The sequence below is a fragment of the Fopius arisanus genome, unplaced genomic scaffold (assembly GCF_000806365.1).
Source record: "Fopius arisanus strain USDA-PBARC FA_bdor unplaced genomic scaffold, ASM80636v1 scaffold00077, whole genome shotgun sequence".
NCBI lineage: Eukaryota > Metazoa > Arthropoda > Insecta > Hymenoptera > Braconidae > Fopius > Fopius arisanus.
The window spans coordinates 1-21,069 of NW_011887816.1; the positions used below are offsets into that span (position 1 = coordinate 1).

At 37.1% G+C, this 21,069-nt stretch overlaps 1 protein-coding gene across 1 annotated transcript; it reads left to right on the plus strand.

The window, feature by feature from the left end:
* Positions 1-594: 594 nt before the first annotated feature.
* LOC105269924 (somatostatin receptor type 2) lies at positions 595-16,261 on the plus strand. The gene is made up of 2 exons (XM_011310534.1): positions 595-865; positions 13,147-16,261. The coding sequence occupies exon 2, from the start codon at positions 13,186-13,188 to the stop codon at positions 14,410-14,412; it is 1,227 nt and encodes a 408-aa protein (XP_011308836.1). The 5' UTR covers positions 595-865; positions 13,147-13,185; the 3' UTR covers positions 14,413-16,261.
* The last annotated feature ends 4,808 nt before the right edge of the window (positions 16,262-21,069 follow it).

The window sequence follows — 21,069 nt, forward strand, 5'->3', positions numbered from 1 at the left end:
CGTGAATGGTGAATTTTTTTTGGAAATTTTCCAAGTGCCATTTGGTCAAAATGTGAAAAAAATTAAAAATCACGCCCCGAGGGCTAGTTCACGCTTATTATGAATTGCGGGGGGCTCCATAACTCCGTAATGGTACATGGCCGAGACCGGTGGCCGGCCTCGATAGTAATCAATTTCGCAAAATTCTTTTGTAGTGTCAATTTTGGGGTGCTTTGGACACTGATATTTTCAATGGAAATTTCGTTATTTCAATATATATATTTGTTTTCAGTGGTTATTTCCCATTGTCTCAACTTGTCTAAACACTCTAAATGTTTAAACGAACTTATCCATTGCGCTAAATCCCCAGGGGTTGAACCAATGACAATTAAAATCATTAGGGGGTTTTTTTTTTCATTCATACGTGTCGGTGACCGCAAAGAGACGTGAAAATTCCCTTATCGCAATATTCGGCGTTGTCTCAAAGGTGCCTGGCCACAGGCTGATTTTGTGGGTGTGCGCCTGCTCAGGAACGGCGGTGCCGGCTCTCTGCTAGAGATTCCAAAATCTGTTTGCTACCGACGCCCCACTGTAGCCAGTCGTCATCACGCACTCGTGATGTCAGTTTGGATTTCTCAATGCGGTGAAAACGCTCTGGGTGATCATTCATCAATTGTCCGTATCACATTCTGAGTAATTTTCCCTTTTGCATTCACCGTTTCGTTTTGTTCGGGAGGAAAATAAAGAAAAAACAGAGGGGTGATTTTTGTGGGAGTTGCGGTGGAGAAACTGTCACGTGGTTCACTTTGAGTCCTGATGCCCACCGGCATACCCCGACGAGGTGATATATTGTCTAGTATCAACAACCTATGAGCGTCACCTAAAGGTAAACGAGAAATTCTCACATTCTTGTTTTTGTTATGATTGGAATAGAAACTCCGCGGGATCGCGGTAAGATCAAAATTGAGAATTACGTGGATAAATCAGTTAATCAGAGGTAAATTTATTGGGAAATGGAGGGCATCAATGTGAGTGGTGCTTTCGGGAAAATAATGAAATTTCAGTGGGGGACATCGTCAATCAATGTATTACAAATTCTGATTGAATAACTCCGATGAAAAATCATTACCCTTAGGATTAACGCAGGCGATTACCTTCCCCTGACCACCCTCTCCCATACGTTGAGCTCCCCATGTACCGTCCGATAATATCATTTTTACAAAAAGATGTATCGCTATTTTTTTCTGAATAGAGCGGGAAAAAAAAAAAGAGTTCCTACTAGATAAAATAAGATTAATATCAAAATACATATTGGCTACACGTCAAGTATTTTCCCTTTCCCTCGAGCGTCAGAAAATAAAGTCTTTCTAGTCATTATGAAAATTTTTTTTATGGGGCATTATGAGTTTAGAGCGCTGGAATGAATATGACACACAGATTAAGTTCCTGCTGAGCATTTTGCGGCGTTGGGATTTGAATTTAGAATAGACCGGAGGGTTGTTATCAAAGAAGAAAGATATTTACCGATGGGCTTTTGAATGGGGCCGCAGATAAAACAAGAATTTGATATTCACTTGTGAAAAACTGAAGCCATTCTAAATTTGTGAACGGCAGAACTCTCAATTATATATATATATATATATATATATATTTGAAAAATTGTTATCAATTAAAATTCAAACATATTTGCGGTTTTAACTGTGTAATCCGTGAAATTCACCAATTTTCACGGAGTACCTTAAAAACTCGAGGGATTCTAAGAATTTTGTGGCAATTTTATGGAAATTTATGAGATTTTGTAATCGAACAATAGATTAAAAAAATTTTCAATTAATTGTCTTGACAGGCAAAACTTTATGCTTATTATAGCTAAATATCGAACAATAGTATTGAGCTAAATTAATAACACACCTCCATCATTTCAATACTGTATAAAATTGCATTGGAGAAAACGAGGAGAAGGGTCGTTATATCGATTCCCATGGGTATAAACCACGCTATTTGATGAATAACCCGGTGCCTCGATTTTCCACAACGATGATCACGCGCTCCTGTTGCTTTCAATATCGTCGGCTTCTGTGATGTTGCGTAATTCATGCAGGGGTATATCAATTCAAAGTATATTCCAGCTGTGTAATGTTGATAGTTTGAGAAGTCAGAGGGAATATTTTTCGACAATATTTGTCGAATTTCAGATTCGAGGATACTTGTTTTTGGTTGAGTTTGACAGGGATCAATAATTTTTATCAATATCAATTGAAATTTTTCACAATTGATGGAGAATATCAAATTAGTCAAGGAAATCAGTCGAAAAGGTGAAAATATCATAGTCAACGTACCCAAACCCGATACCCGTACCCGATGCAAATATCGAAATCTATCATCCACCCAAGCTAGTCGCTCCCCTTAACACCATAGAAAGTGATCCTAGAATCCAGACTGTCATCGTCCTCTCCCCATAATAGAAAACATTTGTCCGGTGTCCATTTTTCCCTTGCCTCACATGGATCCCAGTTTGCTGCGTCTAGAGCCCACTTGCACTCCTTCCAACTCAATCCCCTCCGCCTACCATCAGTCGTACCCGTACACATCTGCAAAATATTCTTTTATATATTATTTGTGGAGGGTGTGAGTTGACCCCCGAGAGGGGGCTTTGAGAGGGCAAATAGAGATGCGGAGGAAAAACATGAGAGGAACAGGGTGAATATATATTGTGTATGCCCTGGCGTTTGCCGCACCCTCACTCTCCACTGGACTGTCATGCGCCATAACTCCGTGTCCCTCCTGTCCCCCATTCATAGTATTGTCTGTGGCACTATGTGTTTTCCCTGTATTACGTCTGTGTCATATTCCTGTAACTCACCACAAGGCGATTACCTCTTGAATATGAAATATATTGTTGCCCCCCCCCCCTCCCCCCGCGCTCACCAAGGGACAATTCCTCCAGGAGGAAGAAATTGAAGAATGAAAATGGGTTTTGCACCCTAGGTCCTTTTTCTCCATTTCTCATTATTCTAGATTTGTGGGTTTCCGGTTGTTCTTTCCTGCCAAGGTGTTATGGTGAAGTAATTGAGACGTAGTGCAATATTGAGGTATTGATATGATTTCATTTGGTATTTCATCGTAACATACATTTCAGTATTCAAATATATTGCCACAATACCAAAAAAAATTATTCATATTCGGTTCGGCAATATTTTTCTCTATAATGTTTTTCAGTAATTGTGGAGTATTGGGTAATTCAGAAAGGGAGGGATGATAAATCAGAAAAATGAGTTTTCAGGCGAGAGGGAGATGATTTTTTGGGGGTGGGTTGGGAATGGGTTCGGGGATGAGGGATTTGGGGAGTTCGGTATTATCCTTCAAAGGTATTGCGGACAGGCAATCCTGATGGATGCCAATCAGCTGGAGTAATATTAAGGATCGGGTGAATAGATTTCTCTTGGCAATAAGTTACAATATCATGATAAGTATATAATATTAAAATATCGAAACATTGATATCAACGCAGGAAATACATAAAAAATATTCCAATGCTAAAGCTGATATTGCAACTCCATAAAATAGTGAAAAATATTCATTAAAACTCACAATTCAACTGAACTATTGCCCCCCATCTTTCACTTGTGTCAATAACTCTCCAGAATATCTCCAACACTCATATTCACTCGACGATATTCTTCATTCGCTGTTATTTTTCCCCCGAAACATCGCCCACCCTTTCCTTTCCCTGGTGACACCTTCACACCTCCGTGTGTAACAAGTGGGCGAAAAGGCGGTGAAAACTAATTTGCGGTGAAAAAAAAAAAAAAAAAAACTTGGGAGAGAGTGGAAAAAAATTCGTCAAGGTAATAGTCAAATAAAAGAGCGAAATTGCCTTCATAACTTTTCCCTTTTTTCTTTGAATTTTACCTTTTATTTATGTACATATCTTTTGCGAGGGGCTGTGTAGCCTCCAGCTTGATGAAAATCTAAAGAAATTCCGGAGCAGAATAATTTGTAGGAATTATATGCACTCACGTAGTAAATCCACTTATCTTCTCAGTGTGTTTAAGCCGAAAAATTCTTGAATATATTCAAATATTCAAAATAATGTTATTTAATATGATGGCATCAATAGTAATATATTCGTGATATAGCAGGATGGAAAAGTTGAAAATTCTCTTAAAAATTGGGCTATTGATATTTATTATAAAATCTGATCCGGAACTTGATTTCTCCTCACTATTTCATTGCTCAAACAATAGCTCTATCCGCACTATTCGGTGTTTTTTCTTCGAACAACCTCTGAACAATGAGAATTCACCAAAGATGATGAAGAAAATCATGCGTGTCGTCAAACTCCCACGAAACCCACTCAGAATTAACCCCATGAATCAGCAGAGAATTGATTGCCCTCCAATGAAAGAGACAGTTGGCGCTTCAGGTTTGATCACTCCTGAAATTCAAGCTCGTGGTGGAAATAGAGGCTTGAGAGATAGTGCATAAAGAAGGGAGGGTGTCTGTACACTCGTGACGGCTGGTCTGTTGGGTATTAAAGTTGGGTAGACAAGGGAGTGTAGAAATAAGAGTCAAGATCGAGGGAGTTGTGAGCAAGCAAACAAGAAAGAAGAGGAGGACAACTAGTGTGGAAGGAAAGGCCATATCGATCCAATGTTGTCTCCATGACTCTTCCACTTGTTTCGGAAAAAAACTATATTAGTTGGTTCAAATTGATGAACATTATATGAAGAAAATATATTCACCTTCCGTCCACTCCTCAATAAAAATATCTGAGAATATATGCGGTCTAGCTGATGGGAATTATTTTTCTTGATTATATACCTCGGTATTTGGGAGAATTCAACAAGACGTGATAGAAAACCATTGGTACAATGACGACGACACATTTTGTCTGGCAGCTTAACCAAGTGAGAGGAAAATTAATTCCATTACCAATGAAAAAACCGTTGATCTATCAAGTATTAGATTGTTGACACGACTCATCCCCCTCCCCCCTACCGCGTGGGGGTGAGAAAAAAAAAGGTGGACGAGGGCGGGACAGCTGGCACAGACGTGGGTCGACCCCGGGAATTTCCCTCGGTACGAAAAATAGCCGAATCATTAATTTCTCATTCTTTTGCACATGATGAAAGTCATATTAGTTTCAATAAATTGATAACTTGATTGTTGTATTGTTTTGCAAGTGTTAAAAGATGTATGAAAAAATGTGGCGAAATAAATATTTACTCTGCTATGATATATGAAAGTATGAAAATATTAATATATTAATATTATCAAATCCATCAATGTGAACGTAGAAATGTTCATCTTTCATAAGGCAATGAAAATGGCAACATCCCTCCACCTACTCATCCAATCACCGATAATCCAATTTGAAGAGAGAAATATTTCATATAAATCCCCGGAGGAAATGGAAGATTATAGTGAAAGTTTGTAATTTCAAACGTGAAATTCCATACCATCTGGATGATACTCTCCGAAGCAATACCGACTTGCCCTGAAAGTTGAAAAGATAGGATGGACGATAGCATCCTCGAGGTAGAATGTTATAAAAAAAAGTGCGATATCAAACTTCATCATAATCAAATAAAACCAAGAAAAAATAAATAGTAAAAAATAGGTAAATAGTATATTACTATTACGTACTTGTTGCGTAATATACTATTTTTAACTATGTGAAATCAATAGGATGACATGGGTTTTAATGCTCAAAGGAAATTTCATATCAATAATTTCGTACGAAAAGCTTTGAGGACTCGCTTCATATTCGAAACCAACAAGTATAACAATGAAAATTACATTGAGTGAAATGAAATATCGACCAACGGATGAACAACTTGGGCTCTAATTGTAAAACTTTGTGTTTGAATGAAACGATTTGTGATGTGTGATTTGTCATTTGATTAGGGCCGACATAAAATCTCTGGTATCGAGGATGAAAAAGTTGCATAAATGATGGAATGTGCAATGAATTTAATATTGCACCGATATATTGAAATGTCAATATTGGTCTACCGAAAATCGTATTGCTATAAAAAAAATATCGATATATCTCTAGGTGAATTATTTTTATACATTATTATTGCGGCGGAAATAAAATTTCGGTAACGCCATCGATAAGAAATATTTTAATTGCGAAATACCCTTGATAATTTTAATATTCTTTGACCACAACGAAATACTCATTTCCATGTAATTGTAACACGTTCAACGCTTTTAATTATAATTCGCATTTCGCATTAGTTAAAAATGGATGGGGGAGATTTTTTTTTTAATAACCGTAAACGAGGCGGAAGCCATTTTACAGTGGTTAGATGGTGCCAGGAGAAAATGGTTTGTCCAAGATATGAGGGGAAACAATATCGTAATTAAAAAAAAAAAATGTGGGTAAGAGGCTGAGGACAACGCGGGATAGCATTCACTGAGAGACGTGTGGACGAGTATGGAGGAATTATTTTCAAGTACTTGACCATTTTGGGCTCTTTAAAATACCACAATTGAGCACATTTGCCACGAGTATATCTTGGGTGATGTTTTCTCTCTGGTTTAGTCAAATGAATCACACGTAAATTTCTCGTTTCTTTCATATATTTTTCGATTTAATCGTGTTCTAGGTTCTTTTCGTTTTATTTTCGGCTGTCCCCTTGTGCCTTTCAGTCAGCACTCGAACAATTTTCCATTGAGAATATTTCAGGCGAAAAGTGATTTCGAGATTGGTTGGGGTGGAAGAATGTGATATAGGAGTCTTCGATTTTTGCTTCAATGGCTTTCTTATTTAGCATTGAAAAGCCATTTTCCATGTTTCAACTATTTGAGTATAGTTTTTTTTCTCTCGATATAATAGGGAAACTCGTGAATACTTGAAGAGAAAAGGGCATTATTCCCCATTAAGCCAGAACTCGACAAACCTTACCCTTTCCCTTCACCTTATCATCCGCATTTTCCTCCATTATTTTGCATATTGATAACCCTCATTTGCCGTTACTTGACTCTTTCCATTGAGACCCTAAGCCCCAGAGAACTCGTCTAGCTTTTTTTTTGTTTCTCCAATAGCGACAACTTGAAAGAAAGAAAACGGAGGATTAAAAAAACAAGGAGGCAAGATAAAGGAAAAAAGTGAAAAGAGAAATGTTAGACCCTAACATGAAATCCACAGATAGTGAAAAAGTTGGCTGTAGTTGACATCGATATACGTGAAAATGTGAGGGGCATTTTGAGGGAGACATCAGGATCGGTTCGCATTGAAATGCGCAACACAGAGATGAACTGAAGCGAAAGGTAAATCTTGGGCTATATTCGCCCACAACAAGAGGTAAAGAAGCTGAATGCTTTCACGAGGGAATATTCTTGCGCCTTGCTTTCAGCATGTGCAAATCGGGTAATGCTGAATTTCTTGTGGATGAAAGAAAATGATGATAGAGGGAAAAGGAAATTTCGGTGGATGCAAATTTTATCCGGTGATTCCATTATTTCAATTGATTTCTTTCACTTTAGATAATTGAATTGAAGGCTAGACAAATGGAGATAAGATTCTTTAGATCAGTGATATTCGGTATATTGATATTGAAATTTTTTTTCGACATATTGTGAAAAAATAAATGAATGTAGTTTTTCCCACTGTGGAATCACTATAAGAATAAAGGGATTCTACTTCCGCCTGAGAAGTGGAAATTGAGGCCCTCGTGGGGGCGGGGAGGGGGATTGATTCCCTAAGTCTCATTGGATCTTTCAATATTTCTTATTTTCCCTGATTCTCTTATTTGATTAGCGATAATCTGGAATAATGAGTCACGATAATTGCGCCAAGGGAATAATTATCACCTCGAGCGAACGGAAAATCTTCGCATCGACTTTTCTGTAAATTATAGAAATATTTGAAAAATGTTTTTCGACACATGGTGAAATGAAACTTGAACTCCAACAAGAGTCATTCCATCGGTTTTCTCCATAAAATCAGCGGAGAAATCACTCGAATTCCCATTGGCAAGAGATATTCCATCTCAAGTGGTTCTTCCCGATTACGACGTCTAGAGTGGGAACTTAACGAACCGGAAACTCCCACCCGAAGGACGCTCCCAACGTTCGGAACGAATGTATTTTTTCCTCTGATGAGAGAGAGAGAGAGAAAAGGTAAATTGTATCGGAAATCATCTCCATGAGGATTTCCTCGGCGATATTGATTGAATGCAAGGATAAGGTCAAGGAGGGATGGACGCGTTGAAAATCACCAATGTCCAATGAGAACTCTAGCCCAACTCGGCTCGATCTCAACATCCGATAACAGCAAATAATGCTGGATCTGACGAAACAGAAGAGATGGAAAATTATGGGAAATTACGTCCAAGTTTTCACTGATACAATGGGTATTGCCAATGCAAGTGGACGCAGAGAGAATCGAATTTGCATGGCATTATCAGTGAAAAAGAAAAAAAAAAAAGAAAGAAGAGAAAACTCTAGCTTTCGACGAAATTTCTAGCTTTTTCTCATCCTCTCCTTTCACCGTTTAATCGGCAAAACCGCAGTAGTAGCAACTTATCTTAAATTTTATCGCAACCTCACACAGGTTCAACTTTTGGCTTCCCGTTCAAGTTGATCCGGTTTTTATTCTCCGAGATGAAAAGTTCCCTTCCATTAACAACTCTACGATAAAATCCAGTCAATGCCAGAGGTCTCTGGAAAATTTTATCAGATTTTCGGGTGAAATTGATAGAACTCTTAGTGCATAGATATTTTAAAATATATACCCACAAAACTGGCCCATGAAATTAGTCATTATATAAATCCAATCTCCATAAAAATAAAGCTAATGTATTTGAATTTTGATGGCAAAAATATTTCCGCCAGATTGTACATTTTTGAGACATATTTTCGAATTAGCGAATAATAATAATTCCTCGTTAATTATTGTAGTGATAATATTCGAAAAAATGGGGATTTTTATTTTTTTTATTGTCGGAATTTCGCTTTAAACCTCTGCAGTGTGTATAGATGAACTATTTTTAGATGAATTACCACATGACTTGTTTCAGTAATTTATAAAAATTACATATTACATTTTTAATGAATAAATAAGTGGGGGTGATAAATAATAATATTGTTCGATCAAAGTGAGCAGTTTTTTGTTGTAATCAGGACTAATTAATCCCTCGCGGCATTATAACAACATAGAAAGCTAATTGGATCGTGTTGGTGGTGTTGGTGGTAGTAGGTACAGATAATGACGAAAGGGTGTCGATCAACGGTAGCCAATGTCTCAATTTAATGTCCATTGGCACTGGTGTAGTCTTATACACCACAATCGATCGAATACTTAACGGACCCATGAGCAATCTAATCAGCGATGGATATAAATTGCACGTATAATAATGGAGAGGCCTGCAGTGCACCTAAATACTTTGAGCTCCGGGTGTTTATTATCGTCTGCCAATGCTCATTATATTTTTTTTATCAATTATCTTGATAATTATTTTGCCGGCAACTGAAAGTGAAAATTCCATTTTATCCTATGTCTCATTTTGCCTGGGTCTCGCCTACATTTCATCTATGCAGTTAACCAATTAATAAAAAATTATTTAATGTTTTTTTATTGAAAATTAATTGAAATTTAAATGACTTGTTCAATTCCAAATAGAATGAAAAGAAAAAAAAACATCATGTTTTCTTTTATATCTTGCATATATCTTTCACACCTAATCTAAAATTTATGATTCCCAAGAAGTTGAAGGCAAACCATAAACGCAAAATCACGGGCAGATGGATTCATGAGGAAATACGACGTGGCGAGTGACAAGTGCATAAAACCCGAGTGAATTTATCGTATATTTTTCCCAAGTCTATTCATACACTTTCTATGTTTGTGCAACCACCAGGGGAAAAAGCAATAATTTTATTTTCTAAAATACCGTCATGTACAATGTGAGTATGATTATCACCGTTTCGAGAATCTCTTTCGTTATTTTTCACTGAAAAAAAAAACTCAAAAGAAAAATGCTAAATTAAAAAAACAGCAATTCATTGTAACGGTCATTTATTAGTACTCAAAAACTTTTTCTACCCTTTGGAAATTATCGTGTACTCGAGGAAAATAAAAACCTCATTATTTGACTTGAGCAGCATTCGTCAATCATTTAATTTGAATAAAAATACTGATATTGAGACAGTGTCTCTTGTCTCTGAGTACTACGTACACCTCAATGTTAGAATAATCTCAACCGGCATTAATTAATCCTCGGCATCAAGCTGATTTGAATAATTAACGGGGGGACTCAGCAGCGAGCACTCAGCAAACCGATTGTGAATTAAAATTTCATTACGAGTACTTCAACTTAAAAATGTCGATATACTCAGTATCAGGAGTTTAAAATTTATTGGGTTAACTAATAGTTATTAGGGAAGTTTCAGGGATTAATTGTTATCAATCATAGGCTTTTCGGATTCTCAGGACGCCATGAAAAGTTGCTCAGTTGAATTTTAATTAAAGTGATGATGACAGAGTTTTAGGAATTTGGTAAAGTAAAGAAAAATAAAATGAATGCTCAAGACAATTTGAAGAATGCAATTTCTATTCGTCAAACAAGAGAATCTCGAATTTATTTGAATTATGAAGTTCTCACATTCAGTTTTTCCGAAAATTTCACCCTTGAGAGTTAATTAACAACAGGTGGACCTTACCCCAACCTCTTTTTAGCGATTCATCGATTCACAGTTAATTCCACATCCAGAATTCAATGGCGAGAGGTAGATTCTAGCGTGCGTTGAGTTATATTTGATATTTGAAACTTGCAATTTCCCCCGAGAGAAGGCATATATATGTCAGAATTAATTTCTCCTTCGAAGAAAATTCTAATTTATCCGAATGCTGCAACCCATACCTAGAAATCACATTTTCCAATAAAATTTCCCCATGACTGCATGCCACTATATAGATATGTGCAATATTCGACGCGTTGGTTCATTATATTGCATTAAATTCCTCGTTTCATGTGAATGTACTGCCAATACCGCAAATAGACCGGTCATAGAGTGTCAGATTCCAGGAACAATTTGATAAACTTTATCTCCAAATATAACTGTTCCAATTTTCTTCTATTTTTTTGCTTCATCTCTACTATTTGTACATCCCATTGGCCATTGATTGGTCAAACCCGAAGCGAATGACACACTGCCGTTGCCGGATTATTTATCAGGATGTTGCCATGCGTCTGTTTAATCCATTTCGTTGATTCGCTCCATGAAACTCATTCGTGTTGATTCGCATGTGTACATCAGTTTTCAATACACAATCCGTTAAAAAAATTAAAAAAAAAAAAAAAAGCAACACAACATTCTCACTGGACAAATGTAATGTTGGGTAATCCCTTTTCACTCCATCTACACTCGCCAATTTATTTTTCCAATACTTGGATGAATTTTCAGGATACACCGCTGTGATTTATTATTGTTTTATTGGCGTTGGTTGAATTTATATGTGGAAAGAGTTATTTCTGGAGTTGTTGGATTAGAATAATTTCAATGAGCTAATAACTGAATTTTTTTCGTTGAAGAATTTGTATTTATTTTTATGTGGGAGAAAATAATTGTGTTTTTCTCGTTTAGCCAATTGACATTTTTCTGTCACCGAGATGGCAAAAAATTCAGCATCGAAGGCTGGAGAAATAAAAATAATCATAAAAATTTCGTTCTTCATCAATTCCTCCCCGTCATTTTATCTCGATCTACCCTATATTCACCCATTACGTTTCTCTCTTTCCATGGCCATTATAATTCTTGAGAGGCGTGAAAAATAAAGAGCTGCATGTCCTATGTGCTATTTCAATGCCGCCGAAAAAAAAGCACACAGAAAATTTATCGCTCCTTGTTTCCGTTCATCTCTCATTTTTTACTGTCTCTACGCATCCCCAAAGAAATTTGCAGTACATGCACATATTTTATCCATGAGATACGCAACTGTATTAGAATCCACTCTCTTCCCGGTGGTTGACAAATAGAAATTTACCGAGGAAACGACCGAAACCATCCCTTGGGCCATTTTTATACCTCTTCCAGCGCTTATGCCCAATAAGACGATAAAAAGAAGAAGAAGAACAAAAAAAAAAAAAAACAAGAAATTCATTGAGACCCCCTCGTGACGGTTATTTTTAATAATTTTCCGACTTGATGCCGTAAGCGATCGTAATGGCAAATAACAGAAACGACAACCACCGGAGTAAAATTACACATTTCTTAAATATGAAAATTCCGGTGGGATATTCTTTCCCTTCATCTCTCATGTTTTCAATGGAAAAACAGGAAGAATGAAGACAGGAGGAAAACACTGAATCCATCTCGGAAAATGGAAGACGATGACTATTTCGTGAGACATTTCTGTCCATCATCATTCTGTTACATCCCGAGACAATTTCATCCAAACGCAGAAATTTCAATTTCATGGGAATAATTTCAAATAGTCCCCGAATAAAAAGAAAAGAAAAAAAAATGGGAGCAATGTGGAATAAAATCTGCATAAAACAATCGAACTACCTTGGGAGAATGGGCAAAAGCCCAGAGGACCACTTAGTTCTATAAATATTTTTGATATTCCGTTCAGACAATTTTACATCAAAAGCTCCCTCTGGAAGGATTTTTGTATTTTTTTTTATGTTGCAATATGATAGATGTTAGGGTGATGCCCGCATGACCATTTGCCTATATACGAATCGATATACCATCGATTTTCAAGAGGAATTGAAGGAAGATGAAAAGACCTTTGTCACCCTTTTCACCTCAAAGTTCCTGGCAAAAGTGTGGAAAAAGAATGAAAAAGATCAATGGCAATCAACTAATGGATTATGTCCACCTATTTCTCGGATAAAGCTCGTTTCATTCTATAACAATCTATTCCTCGAATTGTCCATTTACAGGAGAATTTTTATCACCTAGTCAATTTTATACTTTTCCCTTTACAACCTCGTTATCTATAGTGAGAGATGCATTCTACGGGCACTTGTCGTTTTATGAAAGGGTATGAATAGCGGTAAAGATAAGCCAAATTTGAAATTTAGTTGGTGACCGGTTAGGATGGAACCCTGTGGAGAAAAGTTGAATAAATAAATGCTCGAAGATTGGTGAATGATGAGGAAAAAAAAATGGAATATTCAATCTATGATTGTATCTATTCTGCTGCAGGTAATCAACATCAGAAGGAATGCTTGAGCCCCCTTCACCATGAACTTCGAGAACACTTCAAGCTTCCTAGACCCCCACAACATAACCAATGAGACCTGCGGTGCAACAGTACCTATCGTCGGTATTGTCAATCAAGTTCTGTACTCAATCGTATGCGTCGTTGGACTTCTTGGCAATACACTAGTCATCTATGTGGTTCTTCGTTTCTCAAAGATGCAGACAGTAACGAACATGTACATAGTAAATCTGGCAATTGCCGATGAGTGCTTCCTCATTGGTATACCATTCCTAGTAACAACCATGAGTCTCGGCTATTGGCCCTTCGGCAAGATAATGTGCAAAGCTTACATGACAACGACCTCCATCAATCAATTCACCAGCAGTATCTTCCTGTTTATTATGTCAGCTGATCGCTACATAGCAGTCTGTCATCCAATATCATCACCCAAGATGCGAACTCCCTTTATATCGAAAATAGTTTCACTGAGTGCGTGGGCAACATCAGCCCTCTTCATGATACCAGTATTCCTGTATGCAAACACCGGTGAGAGCCAGAGCGGCATGAGCTGCAACATCTTCTGGCCTGATGATCACGGTGGTCAGACAACCTTTACCCTCTACTCCTTTGTCCTGGGTTTCGCCATTCCCCTGACTCTAATCCTCATCTTCTATTTTCTGGTGATCAGAAAGCTGCAGACAGTGGGACCGAAGAACAAGTCCAAAGAGAAGAAGCGATCTCACAGGAAGGTAACGAAACTCGTGTTAACTGTCATCACAGTTTATGTTTTGTGCTGGCTTCCATATTGGATCACTCAGGTTGCCCTCATCTATACACCACCCAAGCAGTGTCAATCGCGAATTGGCATCACTGCATTTCTCCTTGCGGGCTTCCTTAGCTACTCCAATAGCGCTATGAATCCGATACTCTACGCCTTTTTAAGCGACAATTTCAAAAAGAGCTTCCTCAAGGCTTGCACATGTGCAGCGGGCAAGGATATCAATGCAACACTTCATATTGAAAACAGCGTGTTTCCGAAAAAGACTAAGGCCAGCGCTGAGAGACTTCAATCCAATAAAATAGTGACATCTGGAACATCTAGGGGTGATACTGAGGATGAGGAAGGCGAGAGGGGGCTGCTGATAAGCAAGACATCAACCACAACCATCACTATGACATCTAGGTCCAATATCACCACTGGGAGTGATAGCAAGGAGAAGGAAAGCTTGAACAACGGTAACCAGGGAACACTTTTGACCCAGGTCTAGGGCATATCATTGGAGGATTGTACAAGGTTGACGGCCAGTTGTACATATGGTGTGAAATTCAAAGATTTCGTTCATCCAAAGAATGATTCGGGCTATCTCTGATTTGATATTCTATAGGGTAGCTTGACCAAAAGATTTCATAAATCGACAATTTATTTTCCAATTGTCTTAATTGGGAAGCAGAGTTAACTGCGTATCTGGAAATCCGTATATTTGGCAATTATTGTGAGGTAGTATGGGGTAGAATGGGAATCAGCTGTTTTAAGTTGCTTCTTATAAAACAATCAATCTCCTTCTTTAAACAATTCTCCACCAAAATAAATAACAAACGCTGAAGAATTCTCTTCCATATTAATTATCAATGCGACAGTCTAAATGACAGGAGAGACTTGGAGAAACCATCAATTGGAACACGAGATTCGAGGAATAATTAATGGAAGGAAATGATTGACACGGCAAAATAATTTTTTCATGTCCGAATGAATTAATGATGGAGCAATTGTCACGAAGGGGGTTTAATCATTCATCCAACGCGGATATTTATTCGGTTTACTTCAGCTCTGGGTTGCCCCCTTCTGATTCCGGGCAAAATCTGCTGACAATTTCCAAGTAATTCTAATTCTAATCCAAAATTTGCTGAGGGACGTGTGAATTTTCCCTTGTGCGCTCGCAAAATGAATGAGTTTTTATCAATGTGCTTACATAATGACCCTAAGTCGCCCCAATCATTGAATATTTTCAGATTTTAAAAACGAGATTGTTTATTTTTATTTGTGATGAACCAATGAAATTCTAGTATTCTATCATTTTGCACCATGATTCTAGTGCTCTTGGACTTTTCTCTCTCTCTCTCTCTTATCAGCCAAAATGATGGAAAATGGGCTTTTGAAATGGAGAAAGATACTGGTTTAAAGGGAAGAATCGATTTGGTACGAGTTGACGGAACAATGCAACAGGTCTCTTTTTCGGAGGGTTAATAAAATCTTGTGATAATCTCGTGAGTCCATTTAATTTAATATCTTTTATCATCCGGAATTCAACCGCTTGCCAAGAGAATAAAAAATTATTCACAGCTATCGAATGCAATCTAATGGACGAACTGAACTCCCGCGGATGTACCGTATCGAGGAAAAGTCGATCCCCATTTATTCTGGAATATTCTTTAATTTTGTAATTTCATTAGCCCAAATTGACCCAGAGCTATTGGGTAATCTTTGGAATGTTAGCTATGTACAGCATCTGAGTGAATTTGCATTTAGTAGCCACTCTAGGATTGACTCGGCACACGTGAGACATCGGTAATGATGGAATTCGGGTTCGAAGGGATTGGAATTCTGATGTGCAGTGCAACTTGAGAATTCTGCGTGTACATACTGGGCCACTTTGCTGATTGAAAATTTCTCTCTGGACCAGTGATTTTCACATTGTTGTCCATGTCCAGGTTCAAACCATATAATTATGTTGATCGATTTGATAATGGGGATGTATATGACATTGTCGAAAGGCCCTTGATCGTTTTCCACTTTTTTTTTTTCAAATTCCACATTTTCAACGAATTAATTATTTGGAGACATTACAGTTGTTAATATCCTGGACATACTTTTTACCTTTTTATTCTTCAATGGTAATCTTCACTCTCATTTTCGAGGAAAATTGCATTTATTTACTGACTCATTATTCAAGTTCATATTCATGTATATAGTTGAATGAATAAGAATTTTACCTAAACCATGAATGAAATATAGAAAAACTATGATAACGACTGACTAATTATTGAAGTCATTCACCAACCAAAGTTTGAATATTAAATGTAATCATTCTACAACAAGTATTAATAAGATTGACCTAAGTCAATGGGACTGTAACGAAATTTTAATTTTCTATGTATATTTGAATGTTGAATAAAAAAGAAAAAAAAGGAAACCAATGTGATTAATGAAATAAACGAGATTATGATTCTTAAATGTCAATAAACGAGTGGTGGAAAAACCGAAATATCCCCGGAATGTTCAATTTATTTCGATAAAAATTCCTTTGAGCCCTCAAAGGAATGGTAACAACTGTAAGACCACCAACTGTAAACATTTATTCGACGTTTCCAGGTAATTTCCAGTCGTCAAAATTTATTCTTGGAATGGTGGAAACTAGTAGGCAATCTAAGTAAATTACGATGGATCATATGATTTGATAATGATTCAGTTTGTTTCGTGCACCGCGATAAATCATTGATGCGTAAAACAAGTAACTTGTCATCATGTACAAGCATCCTTCCTTCTACACGAACAAATTTCCCCCTAAACACTCAATCCTTGTACAAACGTTTGGCTAATATTCACTGGGAAATTAGAATTTCCACCTCATCCCCGGGATACGTAACTTCTTCACGTGGATAATATCGAGCATAACTTGAAGATCAATTTCGAATGGAATTGGTGGTTGATAAATCCATCCTGTGATTTTACAATGGATGAGTTGATTTTCTACTCAAAGACACAAAGTAAATACATTTTTCATGAGGTTCGAACTGACAAACAGAATGAGAATGAAGAAAAATACTGCTCTAGTCGTGGATATTTGTCTTGAACGGATGAGCAACTTTGGGAAATGAAAGCTTTTTCTGAGCTCGAATGGAAAAATATATTATATATAAGACATAAAAAGACATAAAAAGACATAAAAATAATAACTGACATACAGTTTATTTACTGAGTGTTATTGCAATGAATGAATGAGAGATGGGACGGATGGTGTTGAATAACCGCTTCGTTCGATATTCCGCACACTTTTAAATTATTCACAGCATTGACCGGATGAAGTTACCGTAAAGCACGCATTTATGGAATGATAAACGAGGCAACTATATTGCTGAGTTTTTGTTATGAAAATGTTTAGCTCCCGGTGAGAATGAAGTTTGCGTAAATGAATGGCTTACGTAAGAGCCATAGTATCGTACTTTTATGGAACTACTTATTTACTTCATTTCCCAACCCATTGTCCATGGATTTTCCTGCTGTATACTTTCGCTTTACATTCACTTTGAAGTGTCAGAGGGGGGCTTTATGTCCTTTAATTCTGCTTTTTCCATAATGGGTCTAAAAAAAATAATAAATCCCCTTCGAAATTCAATGGGGTTGAAATTAGAACGGTAAGACCAATGGTTTTTGAAAAATTGCAAAAAAAAAAATTCTAGCACATGTGCGATAAGTAGTTATTCTCCGATGTATTTCCACTTTTTTCCCGATTTTTTCAATTTTTTTACACACTGGCGCCACCTTGACGTACTAACGCTGGACTTTTCACTCGAGAAATTCCCCAGACGGTCTCTTATCCATCGACAAACATTACGACAAATGAAAAAAAAAATTTAACTGAAAAAAAAAAATGAGTGGGAAAGATTTTGATGATTTTGAAAAGGCTTTTCGACAAGTGTTCGGTTTTAGCCTGGTGTCCCATTTTCGCCGTCTCTCCCCTATTTCTGCTGAATCAACTAAATCTCTAGCAAATTTACTGGAATGTGGAGATTGTGTTGAATGGCCCAATTTAATCAAATATCAAGGATAATTGATGGTAATTGGAAGACGTGAAAAACAATCTGTCACGTTACCGGTTTTACTGTAGTGGGTGTGGAGGTAACATACAGCAGATACTCATGGAGCACGCAACTCACGCAACTCTACACCCGACAATTATTTGTTATTTAATACAATGCTATGATTATTCTAGCGCTGTGTACCAACCAAAGTGTCAAACAATTCACCAACAACCGGTTAATTGATACTCAATATTATTGATTCGTTGATTAATCAATTTACAGAATCCCGACAGAATCCGCCCCGCAGGTGATGAAGATGGGCTTGATTGTAAAAAAAATTTCACAATCATGTAAAGTCTTGATATTCATCAAAAGCCACAGCGTAACCATTTAAAAATACAAAATATTTTCGAAAAATTATAAAAAAAATGAACGAATAAGGGTGTAACTCATCGGCCGACTATACTTGCGATATAAATGAAAAATAAAAGTAATGAAAGAAGTAAATAATTGCGAAAAGAGACGTAACGATAGGCATTCCCATCGCTTTCTCGCAGGTGTATATTTGCAATAGGAAGGAGGGGGTGGTGGGGTGGTGGGGTGGCATGAGTGAAGAAAGGTGGCAAGGGGGAAAACTTGAGTTTGGTTGGTTGACCCGAGGCGAATCATTAATGGCCCCTACGTGTTTCGCTTTTCAAAGCACTCCTACAAAGTTTTTCTTTACTCAACAGTTGAGATATAAAGAGTTGAGAGAGAGAGAGAGACATTCCCATTCATTTCATTGACTTTTCTCCGAATAACTGACTTGTTTGGTTTATCTTCCGTTAAAGGGAATTGAAATTATTGCCGACAATTATTGCAATCAGTGAAAAGAAAGTTTATTTCTTCTTTTGAATATATTCAGAAATGATGTATTTTGCATCAAATAAATAAGTCATTAAAATGGCATAAAATCAATGGAACGAAAAAATTTTTAAATAAAATAAAACAACAATTTAATATGAAATACGTGAAGAATAAAAAAAGTAAGTAATCAAAATGAAAGAGAGGAAATAATCGAGCCACAAGTTTACAATACTGTCTCTTGATGGGAGGTGGGGAGGATAAGGAAAATTGAAAAAGTGAAAAAAAAAGGAGGTAAAAGGGGAAAAAGGTAGTAGACAGAGAGAAAGGAGAAGAAATGTTGAGAAAGGAAAAAAAAAATGATGGGGTGGAATAGAAGAGTGTGTGGGCGGTCATGCGCCAACAGAATGTAGGAAAATCCAAGGTAGTCATTCGGTGGGGTACCAGCGACATCAAAACTCCTCAATGAGAAACCGTACTGAAAGAGTAGTAGCCAGTCTGGCCGCGCGCGCCTTCGACTACTGTCCACTTATCCTAAAAAAATCTAGTCACACGGTGATAAAAAGTCTGTAAATATTACCGATCCCTATTCAGTGAAAATTACCCTAGAGTTTAGTTGAATTAGTCGATTACTCAGTTAAAGTTATCCAACAGGTTGAGAAAAATAAAAATGTAAAAGTTGATTATTTTATTTTTCCTCCAACTGCAGATAAGCAGATAATAATTGAGCAGTTGAAGAATTTTCATTTCTATTTCCCCCCAACACACATGAAAACCCGTGTTTCTTCTGCTTAATTACATCCTCGACACTTGACACTTGACAGCCAGTCGAAAGCCAGTCGAAAGCCAGTCGAAAGCCAGTCGAAAGCCAGTCGAAATCGCTCGGGTAATCGAAATCCTGGAGACCGCTCTCCCCTTCAAATGCATTAATAATTTAGGGCAGAGAACAAAACTCTAGAGAATTCTCCCGGCCTATTGGCTCTTTTTTTCCAACCGGTTGTGAGATCGGGAATAAAACTCGTCGCCACGTGAATTCCGACAAGAAAACATTGGCTAATTGCGATCGTTTAATAGATCGCCTAGGAGATCATCTCGTATAGAGTGGAGAAAAATTGAATTCGGGACAGATTGAAAATTAGCCAAATATTATCTCGACAAATAAAATGGGAAATTGAGGCAATAAAATGAAGTCGACGAGACGCTCGAAACGTGTGTGCATTTTAACCCACTTATTTATTCTCAACGTACGTACTACAATGTTTTAAGACCGAGTGATGAAGAAAATAAAGAGAAGGATGTAATTCCGTGATTTAATATTTCGCAACTGCCATTGAACTGAGAAGGTGGAGATAGAATGTCGTTATAAATCACTCTGTGAATTCACTAAACTTTCAAGCATTCAAGATTTTTGCGCAATTGCCACAACAAAGAGGGAACCAAAAAAAAAAAAGTTATAATGAGTCACATGAGTTTAATTGTTCCCTGAGGAAATTTTTATTTTCACTTTGGCCTAAAGCTAATTCTCCAAAAAGAAAAGAGGAAAATATGTCAATTATCCGTCGCATATATTCCGGCAAAAATGCATTGTCCAAGATACATTTTGAATATATCTGTGCAGACATACCTCACCGCTCACATTTGGATATATTTGAAATATAATTCGGCAAAAAGCAATATCACACTTATAATTATTGGATTATATCTTGTTGAATGAAACCTTACGATCGCCAAAGGTGAAAAACGAGTTTTCGAGTTAAAAAAAAGTTTTTCGGGTCCTCACATAGAAATATATATATTTATAGATAGAAATATATGTGTAACCTCGAGCAGATGTGTATTTTGGAAAGTGTGGTGATATTGAGAATATGAGAGTATATATTTTTTGGTGTACGCGACAAAAGGGTGGAATCACTCTGGTAACAGCGGGATATCAATATTAACTCTCTTGTTGCTCTAAAGCATCCGCAGAGCTTTAACTTCCATTAACAGCACTAGTCAAGTACAATGGACCACCTGCCAACACCGTCAGGAAATGCCGACAGGGAATGCCGAAAATCCATAGTTTCTCAAGTTTGAGCCGTTTGAGGGGCAACTTTACGGGTGACAGATTATTAAAAACAATAAAGCGAGCAAAAGTTGCGTCTTTCCACTAAACCACAGCCACACAAACCGACAATTTGAATTCAATAAGTGAGTGATTGTGAACTCTGGATTGAGACATGTCTGGTGGTTGTCTGTGGTATTGGCAGGGGATGTCACATTCATTGGCATTTGATGGATTG